The sequence below is a fragment of the Xyrauchen texanus genome, chromosome 13, assembly GCF_025860055.1.
Source record: "Xyrauchen texanus isolate HMW12.3.18 chromosome 13, RBS_HiC_50CHRs, whole genome shotgun sequence".
In the NCBI taxonomy this organism is placed as follows: Eukaryota; Metazoa; Chordata; class Actinopteri; order Cypriniformes; family Catostomidae; genus Xyrauchen; species Xyrauchen texanus.
The window spans coordinates 47,030,472-47,041,262 of NC_068288.1; the positions used below are offsets into that span (position 1 = coordinate 47,030,472).

Below are 10,791 nucleotides of genomic sequence, written 5' to 3' on the forward strand. Positions count from 1 at the left end.
AAATATATTTCAACATATAAAAGATGTCATTTATAACATAGAACCGTTAGTTCCGGTCCTCGACTCTGATTGGACAAGAGATGTTCTGATGGTCACTCGGACGCTTCACTGTGTGTGTATCACTCCGCTTGTGTTCGTGCTGTTCTAAACTAAAGTGTAAGAGCAGTGCAGATGTGTTAAGTGCTACAGTTGTGTCCAAAAATATTGGCACCCTTGCTAAATATGAGCAAAGGTGGCTGTGAAAAATGTCTTTATTGTTTATCCTTTTGATCTTTCGTTCAAAATATTCACACAAATCTATGCTCTAATGGATCTTAAACAATTCCAAACACAAGTTTAATAATAAAAAAATAATGTTGTCAAATATATATGTGGCACAATTATTGCCGCCCTTTTATTCAATACTTTGTGCAACCGCCGCAGCTCTGAGTCTTCTCCTATAATGCCTGATGAGGTTAGAGAACACCTGGCAAGTGATTTGAGATCATTCCTCCATACAGAACCTCTCCACATCCTTCAAATCCAGAGGTGCATGCTGGTGGACTCTCCTCTTCAGTTCATTCCACACATTTTCTATGGGGGACTGGGATGGCCATGGCAGAACCTTGAACCATTTTTGTGTTGATTTTGATGTTTGTTTTGGATCATTGTCCTGCTCGAAGATCAGCCAGGGCCCATTTTAAGCGCTCTGGCAGATGCAGATGTTTTATCTGTTGGTATATGATAGAGTCCATGATGCCATGTATCTGAAGATGTCCAGGACCTCTAGCATAAAAACAGCCCCACCACATTAAAGATCCACCACCATATTTAGCATCAGGGACTTTTCAATGCTTTAGCTATTTTCTTATAGCCACTTCTCATTTTCTAAAGCTCATATTTATACCCCTGTGAAACAGGAAGTCATGGCTGAACAAATTCATGTTCCTAGTCGCCCAGGTGCACTATAACATTTAAATATGAATTGAAATATACTTCAGATATATTTGACTGAAAATAATTTCTAGAGGTGCCAATAATTGTGGCCAATGTGTGTTTTGGAGAAAAATATTCATTTCAATTAGTTTCTTCAATTAAAGGTTTGATTTGTGTGGATATTTTAAATTATAAACAATGAAGACATTTTTCACAACCTTATTTGCTCATATTTACCAAGGGTGCCAATATTGTTGGCCACAACTGTACATGTGTCTTTACATTTTAATATTGTGACATTACATATTTTAGCCAGCAGGTGGCGGCAAAACCCCATTTGTGTGTAACGTGTAACAGATGTGACGTGAGTCAGCATCAGTCAGTGTTTTCATTCATCAGCACTACGTGATCGCTCGGATTGCTACTACATTACTAAAGCTAGGAAGTAAATGACCCGCCATGTCGCACTCTTGCTCGTGTGATATTGCTTAAATAAGTCATGGGTCAGAAAAGTTCTAATTTTAGCATATAAGGAAGGATATACAATTTATATACAAAGTATCCGTTCTTTTACAACTTCAAAAGTGGCTGGAGTTTATTTATATTTTTTTGTGCAGCCGGAGATTTCTTGAGATGTACAGTTCGAGTAAGTGTTTCTAATTCATTATGTTTGGTGTATTGGGATTTAAAAAAAATGGATATATTGTTATTTACTCATTTATCATTCATCTTTATTGGAACAACGGCTCCCGCCTCATCGTAAGCAAAGAGCGCGATGTGCCGTATGTGTTTGTGGGCTGTAGTGATGCGTCATTCGTTAATCTTTTATGTGACTAAAGAACAAGTAGTCTCAGAGTAATTCATTAATTTTGTCTTGGCTGCGCATGTGCAAAATCCATGCTCGTGTTTCATTTTAATGTTGACCGATAATTTGGCTCTCAAAACATTTGAAATGTTCGCCGGTATTGAGATCACTTCAAGTTTTCCCGATAAGCGAGTCTGACATGAGCAGCATGGTAGAAAGGGGTGTGTGTGTGTGGCTATAAACTAAATAAAAAAAAGTGGGTTGAGTCATTCGACATACCCCCCGATTCCTGTTTCAATTGGAACGTCGTCTTCACGCCTTCTGGCGACACGTCTTCAGGGTACACACGTCACGTCTTCACGTGTCACGTCATCTTCAGGCTACACGCGTCACGTCTTCACGCGTCACGTCGTCTTCACGCCTTCTGGCAACACGTCTTCAGGCTACACGCGTCACGTCTTCACACGTCACGACTTCACGCGTCACGCCTGCTGGCTACACGCATCACGTCTTCACGCGACACGTCGTCTTCACGCCTTCTGGCTATACGCGTCACGTCTTCACGGGTCACGTTGTCTAAACGCCTTCTGGCGACACGTCTTCAGGCTCCACGCGTCACGTCGTCTCCACGCGTAACGTCGTCTTCACGCCTTCTGGCGACACGTCTTCAGGCTACCGTCTTCACGCGACACGTCTTCAGGCTACACGCGTCACGTCTTCACGCGTCATGTCGTCTTCGCCTTCTAGCTACACGTCTTCAAGGCTACACGTCTTCGCGTCACATCTTCACGCGGCACGTCGTCTTCAGGCCTTCTGGCGACACGTCGTCTTCGCGACACGTCTTCAGGCTACACGTCTTCGCGACACGTCTTCAGGCTACACGTCTTCGCGTCACATCTTCACGCGACACGTCGTCTTCATGCTACAAGCGTCACGTCTTCACACGACACGTCGTCTTCACGCCTTCTGGCGACACGTCGTCTTCAGGCCTTCTGGCGACACGTCGTCTTCGCGACACGTCTTCAGGCTACACGTCTTCGCGACACGTCTTCAGGCTACACGTCTTCGCGTCACATCTTCACGCGACACGTCGTCTTCATGCTACAAGCGTCACGTCTTCACACGACACGTCGTCTTCAGGCTACACGTCTTCAGGCTACAAGCGTCACGTCTTCACGCGACACGTTGTCTTCACGCCTTGTGGCGACACGTCTTTAGGCTACACGCGTCGTGTCTTCACGCCTTATGGTGACACGTCGTCTTCACGCGAAACGTCATCATCGGGTGCTGCGTTTTCACACGACCAGTCTTCACTTGGAAAATAGCAAGACTGTGTGAATCTTCATCCCCTATCATTGTATAAAAAGAGCAGCGTAAAGACATTGGAAGAAAGTCATTCGGGTTTGAAACGACATGGTGAGTAGCCTAATAATAACACAATATTCATTTCGAGGTGAACTATCACTTAAGTAAATCTTTCAAGGACATCACAGACATCACAAAGTGCTTCACAATAATAGACTGAAAAGAAAATAAGAAACAGAGTAGCAGACATGAATGCAGACAACCAGATAAAAGCAAGAGGCGAGACAAAAATACACATTTAAACGCAAGTCTAAAAAAGTGGGTGTAAAGATGCTTTTTAAAAGTGTCCACAGATCTTAAGTCCAATGGAAGAGAGAAGCTCCTGACCCGTATCTGCATGATTGTATGCACCAATGCCACACGATTGGGTGATTAGATAATCACATGGAGGATTGTTGGTGCTAGATGGGCTGCTTTGTCTACGGTAACTCGGATAACCACTCTGTACAATTGTGGGGCACGAGGGGGACCTACACAATATTTGGCAGGTGCTTTTAATGTTGTGGATGGATGGTGTATTTTAAACAATATCAAACTGGTTTGGACACTAGAAGACTGAGTTATTTAACTGCAGTCAAATCAAACCCCAAAATGGAAGGAAAACAAAGTGCTGACATGGCAAATATTTTATTGTATAATTTACATGTAGTCAAATATAACATTACAATAGCCCATTACGCAAGACTTTAAGCCCATACAATAACAGTCATTATAATGTCAGCCCAATCGGACCTTTGGATTGCAACGGCTGGTATTAGTGTGAGCGACTGAGATCACATGATCTGGAAAGCAACACATTCTTCATTACCGGTTTCATTGACATCACAGTTGATCAAATATGCAGATTAAAACAAGGAAACTTTCATCGAAAACACAAAATGATCTTCAGAGATTGAAAGATTGATTAGTCACGTCTCATTATAATATTTAACTCCACACGTGTTTCCTGACGGCAATGCTCAGTCACATAAACACGTATGTAAATGTCAACATTGTGAATAGCTGTGTAATGCAAATCTATATCCTACATGTTACTACACCCAAATCATCCCCCGTTTCACATTATATTTATGCTTGTCTACATGATTCTCGACACTGAGGCAACTGTACAGTCGACAAATGCATAATGCAATAGGACTTCAGTGAGTGTAGTGAGTTAAACATCTAATTCAATGTTTGAGTAATGATCATTAAGCTTATCACGTGTCAGCGGAGCTTATAAATGAGTTAGTTGTCAGTGACATGTACGCTACATTGTGTATTTTGAGTTCCAGGATTGTTGAGGTCCGAGTGCAGATTTTCACGGCGCTGATGTTCTGGGTTTGAAGAGTCCAGTTTTCCTGAGGTATCTCACGATCAGCGGTACAGACACGAGCGTGATGCTGATGCGGACCGGAGCGAAGAGCTTGTGGACGGCGTACGCTAAAACAAACGTGCTCGTGCCTGCGGCCATCTTTGATTGGACAACCGATTCACTGAAGCCGAGTTTGCACAACAGCGCTGCCATATCGATACCACTGAAAAGACAACACACACAATGAAGACGTATAAGTGGAAGCACAAATACAATTACAGTCATTTAAGCTGTTTGTCACAGTGATTATACTGTAGTAAAATTGTGCAGCCTCAAGTGGCTTTTTGCTTTTATCAGTTTTATTGCAGACAAATGTTCAGTAAATTATTACACGAGGGTAAATGTCAATTCATTTTTCTATTCAACAATATTTTAGGTTAAAATGTAGATGTGTGTGTGTGTGTGTGTGTGTGTGTATACTGTTTGTAGGAATGAGTATAATCGGGGCTGTAACTGGTCACCATTTATTTTAAGTTTTTCCACTGTTATAAATCACCTCTTAGCTTTGCACTTCACTTGGGGGTGTGAGTAACTTGAGTATAGGCGAGTATTGACGCTGACTGTCACACCTGGAGTCATGCTGAGTGACTCCAGTCAGGTCTCCTTAGCAACCAAATTGGTCCGGTTGCTAGGGAGGGTAGAGTCACATGGGGTAACCTCCTCGTGGTCGCTATAATGTGGTTCTCGCTCTCGGTGGGGCGTGTGCTGAGTGACTCCAGTCAGGTCTCCTTAGCAACCAAATTGGGCTGGTTGCTAGGGAGGGTAGAGTCACATGGGGTAACCTCCTCGTGGTCACTATAATGTGGTTCTCGCTCTCGGTGGGGCGTGTGGTGAGTGACTCCAGTCAGGTCTCCTTAGCAACCAAATTGGTCCGGTTGCTAGGGAGGGTAGACTCACATGGGGTAACCTCCTCCTGGTGGGTATCATGCACTTTATCGTGATCATGTGATTAATCACGATTAAATGTGAAAATATTGTGTGATTAATTGTGATCATGTGATATATCATGATTACATATTAAAATATTATGATTGATCACGCTTAACTTTGAAAATATTGTGTGATTAATCGCGGTCATGCGGTTAATTATGATTACGTATGAAAATAGCATGTGATTAATCGCGATTAACTATGAAAATATATTGTGATTAATCACGATTACATATTTTAATCGAATGAAACCTGAAATATTTCCCTACATGTTGGTGAAATCCAGACTAATGTAATGGTACACTGAATTAATAAAGCAGTCATCTCACCTGGATACAGCAAGGTAGAATATTCCCAGAGATATGAGCGAGATTCCAACATGGAACGAGACTCCGACAGCTCCGTATTCCTTAAACACTTTCCTGAGCTGCTGCGTTTTACTGGGATTCCCGTCAGACTCCGCTGGAACCCCCTGAGCACTGGATCCAGAGGAGAGCGCCTCCTGTTGAGAGGACAAACAAATGACAACCAATTAACCATCAGTAAAAGAATACAAAATTATAAATATTTCTAAATGAGTGGAAACAATAAATGTTCTGGAAGAGAAGTTGAGGGGCAAGTGGTTTCTCTTCATTAGACCAGGAGGGGGGTGTCTGAAGCTTCTAGGGGCGGAGCACAAGGAATATTTAAAGGGGCAGTGCCCCACTAGACCCATCCCCCCTTGTCCCCCTAGACCTGACATATCCTGAGTTTTCTCCCACCTCAGAGGTTTCATGAGTTTGAGTATGTTTAGGTGATTTAATTTGAGAATAAAATAATAAACGCCTCGAAGAACAACCGGTCCTCGCAGCATCGGTGCTCCGGCCCTTCAGTGTGTTTTTGTAAGTGCTCATGTAATTGTAAAACACGAGCTTACTGTTAACCTACAAGCCCAAATGTTATGCTAATTCAAACTCTCACAGTGCACAAAGAACACAGACTTTTCTATAGACAGATCCGTCATGCAGGCGTGGGGTCCCAGTCGTGTGTGTGTGTGTGTGTGTGTGTGTGTGAGAGAGAGAGAGAGAGAGTGTGTGTGTGTGTTTGTGTGTGAGAGAGAGAGAGAGAGAGAGTGTGTGTGTTTGTGTGTGTGAGAGAGGGAGTGTGTGTGTTTGTGTGTGAGAGAGAGAGAGTGTGTGTGTGTGTGTGTGTGTGTGTGAGAGAGAGAGAGAGAGTGTGTGTGTGTTTGTGTGTGAGAGAGAGGGAGTGTGTGTGTGTTTGTGTGTGAGAGAGAGAGAGTGTGTGTGTGAGAGAGAGGGAGTGTGTGTGTGTGTGTTTGTGTGTGAGAGAGAGAGAGTGTGTGTGTGTGTGTGTGTGAGATAGAGAGAGAGTGTGTGTGTGTGTGTGTGTGTGAGAGAGAGGGAGTGTGTGTGTGTGAGAGAGAGTGAGTGTGTGTGTGAGAGAGAGTGAGTGTGTGTGTGTGTGAGAGATAGAGAGAGAGTGTGTGTGTGAGAGAGTGAGAATGTGCTTGTGTGGGTGAGAGACAGAGTGAGTGTGTGTGTGTGTAGTGGGCAGAACAGGGAAACATTCCAAAGTTCAAACTGTGTTGTGTATGATAAGATTGTGAGCAGGCAGACGCACAATCAGCACGAGTGCATCTGTCAGAGCGGGGCGGGACGTTAACAGCCGTCATGATGACAGAGTGAAAACGCACTTGAGCCGGAAAAAGAGAAACTCCGACTGTGATGAGAAGTGCAAATGTTTAGTCAAGGCCCTGTCTGACAAACATGAGTAATCTGCTGACAAACCTGTGGACACACGCCAACTGCATTCGCTGACCTGACAAATACACAGCGAACATCTAGACAGCAGGGTGACTGATGGCACACATATCTACTGCAATTTAGATGTACACATACTGGCGAGATTGAAATGCACACTAAGTTTACACAATACAATTCACCCAATATGTGTGTAGAAAATGTGCACGATCCAAAGACAAGATTGGTGGTAGATTTTAATGACCTGTTTTGGAACTAGTGTATTACTGCCAAAACTTCATGTTGGGTCATTTGTTCAGAACTGTACATCATTTGACAAGTGGATTCAAATTATTTCTCTCCATATAAAAATACCGTGGCAGTACTATGGTACAGCGGTGGCATCGGATGCACATAATTGAGTATATTGATGTACTGCGTTGTACATGGCACTGAATGCCCTCTTGCTAAATCTAGTGTACTCACTACAGCCTAGTTTCACTGCAGTCCTCTGAAAACTCTTGTGTTGCTGGATAAGACTTAAAAGTATGTCATGAAACCAGCCCGCCCCATTACGAGCATGCCCTGATTCAAACGCAAGATCCTGTAAATGCAAATTGAAGTATGAGCCTCCGTCCAATGAACCGTGATGAATCCCGGACATGCATGATGGTCGTTGAAGTCCACTGGTGCATGAATATGGTATTAATATTAGTTTAGAATTCAGCTATAGGATCACTTCTATATTTATAAAGTATTTGATATGTGTTACATGATGTTAATTTAACAAATAAGCCACTTATAGAAAAAATACTTGTGGAGCGGAGGGGGGCGGGGCCAGGTCGGAATATCGTGCGCCCGGTCCCCAATCGGCCTGATGAGGCGCGCGAGGGATAAAGGCGGCTGGTGACGATGGTTCGAGAGAGAGAGAATTACGGGCATGTCCGTCGTGTGTGTGTTTGTTTATGCTTTTGGTTTAAGTTTTCATTAAAATTATGATTTATGTTGACAAGCCGGTTCTCGCCTCCTCCTTGCCCATCCTTTAACTGTGTTACAATACTATATCGTGATATATATATATATATTATATACATTATCGTGAAATAGAATTGGTCATATTGTGGCCATATCGCCCACCCCTACTGATACAATCACTGTAACATGACAAGGAAGGCATTTGACCCAGCGTAAACACTATGAAGGTAAAATAGTGCCTAAATGATTTGGAAGAACAGGGAGCCCTGCAACAGATGTCATGACCCCCACTGAACATCGAATCCGTCTGAGGTTACATAAGGAGACACGATTGAGACAGCCGAAATAGATTGAAGATGCTTGGAACAACCAAGACAAACTGTGTCCAGGTGTATCTTGGAGAGCTGATTTAAAGGCAACGGTGGTCACACCGAATATTGCTATTTAGCTTTTTTAATGTTTACTGGACTTTGTATGACATTAAGGGATAAATGAAAAGTATTTATGGCATTATTTTTGAAGACATCCCACAATGCAACATTTTTCACAAGTGCCTCAAACTCTTGGACTGTGCTGTACAGTGGTCTGTCTTCCCTTTGTTGCACTCACACTTTTGGCACGAATTTCTTACTGAAAAGCATTTTGCAAGCGCGAGAGGGAAGGCGGGTCTACCTGCTTCTAGTGACCAATCAAATGAGCAGTTTACTCTGACCTGATTGGTTTAATAACATGACAGACCGCTTCTTCATACGGCTCAGCGTCGTTCCTCTGGGTGTCTGTCCTCTCTTCAATATTACACAGAGATATTCTTTTATTGAGAGAGTAAAGTTGAGCCAACACCTTTTATTGATATAAGTATGATTCTCAATTTGGTGATCAAATGTTTCTTCTTGCTGCTGTTTTTATTATATTTACTTTTAATTATCATTGGCAAGGCATTTTGATGAATAGTTGGAATTAGCGGGTATCATGGAACTCATGCAAGAAAACAAATGAATAAAGTAAGCCATATACGGGGGTCTGGGTATCTGAGCGAGTGTTGCCACTGACTATCATGAATCCAGGGCTTCCTGAGTGACTCCAGTCAGGTCTCCTTAGCAACCAAATTGGACCAGTTGCTATGGAGCGTAGTCACATGGGGTAACCTCCTTGTGGTCGCTATAATGTGGTTCTCTCTCTTGGTGGGGCGTGTGCTGAGTGACTCCAGTCAGGTCTCCTTAGCAACCAAATTGGCCTGGTTGCTAGGGAGGGTAGAGTCACATGGGGTAACCTCCTTGTGGTCGCTATAATGTGGTTCTCTCTCTTGGTGGGGCGTGTGCTGAGTGACTCCAGTCAGGTCTCCTTAGCAACCAAATTGGCCTGGTTGCTAGGGAGGGTAGAGTCACATGGGGTAACCTCCTCGTGGTCACTATAATGTAGTTCTCGCTCTCGGTGGGTGTGTGGTGAGTTGTGCGTGGATGCTACATCTCCGCGGTAACGCACTCAAGTCACGTGATAAGATGCGTGGATTGACGGTCTCAGACAAGGAGGCAACTGAGATTTGTCCTCCGCCACCCGGAATGAGGCGAGTCACTACACCACCAGAAGAATCCAGACCAAATTTAGGCCTTGTTCAGACTGCCACTAAGGGGTTGTTCACACATGGCAGGTTTGGTTCGACTAAAACGATCTCTGATTGCTCTGTTAGTGCGGGTCATTTGAACAAGTGTGAACGCTGTCATCTGAACCTTGGTGCGCACCAAACAAGCGGGCCGAGACCGCCTGAATTTTGGGTCTTGGTCCGCCTCCAAACGAACTCTGGTGCGGTTCGATTGATATATGAACGCAACATGGACCAAAGACGTCTAAACGGAACAATAACAGGAAGTAGTTTGCCTAATACTGACCTCAAGCATACCTGGTTCTTCTCATCATAGGAGCTATACATTACTTTTCGGGACAGGCGTCAGAACCGCCGTCAGATGTCCTCGCAGCATATCTTCATTTGTGTGTGCGACTGCCGCTGTTGTGACTCCTTTACGCATCTCATTAACTATTCGTTTGTTCTCAGCTGGTAAAAATACCACCATATATACAAATATAAATATGACCAGCGCATTTCACCCCTCAGCAGAATTGTTTTGGATGATCGGCAAGTTCAGTCATAAAATATACGTCATAAAAGCGGTCCAATCAGGTCGTGACCTTATCTTGATGCCTTTGGCTGTGTACACACTGCCAGCGACATCGCGCATGACAGCGACTCCATCCTGTTCATTTTCAATGAGAGCACAGCGACTTCCGGCGACACGAGCTGTCGCGACTGTTGGCGCTAGATGTGGGCGTGTCCAGCGACGCGACAAAGTTGAGACAAGTTCAACTTTATTCAAATGAAGAGCGACTAAGGAAGCAACAGCCAATAGGAGAGAAGATGGGAGAGCTCACGTGATCTCTCTCTCTCTCTCTCTCGCGCTCTCTCTCTCAGCTCCTGCAGTAACGGAAAGATGGATGAAAGGCTAATTCTTGCTGTTAGCAATTTTCCAGTGCTCTATGATATGGATATGCTATATCCAGCCGCAGCTCTTGCACCAGCCGGTGGTACTTGCCGCGCTGACTCCGAGATTTAATGGTTTTATGGACCCAGACAGACCGCCGCTATGGCAAACAGCACGCCTTGTTTCTCATTCATCTTTGATATAAAGCATTTTATGTACTGATTCCATTTATAT

At 43.8% G+C, this 10,791-nt stretch overlaps 1 protein-coding gene across 1 annotated transcript in view; it reads right to left on the bottom strand.

The window, feature by feature from the left end:
- Nucleotides 1-3,676: 3,676 nt before the first annotated feature.
- Nucleotides 3,677-10,791, bottom strand: part of LOC127653554 (protein FAM210A-like) — an 8,962-nt gene continuing 1,847 nt past the window's right edge. Inside the window, exons 2-3 of the mRNA XM_052140253.1 lie at nucleotides 5,699-5,871; nucleotides 3,677-4,602 (exon numbers count right to left, since the gene is read on the bottom strand). Coding sequence (XP_051996213.1) covers nucleotides 4,386-4,602; nucleotides 5,699-5,871 — 390 coding nt within the window. The 3' untranslated portion in view covers nucleotides 3,677-4,385. The remainder of the gene's footprint in view (nucleotides 4,603-5,698; nucleotides 5,872-10,791) is intronic.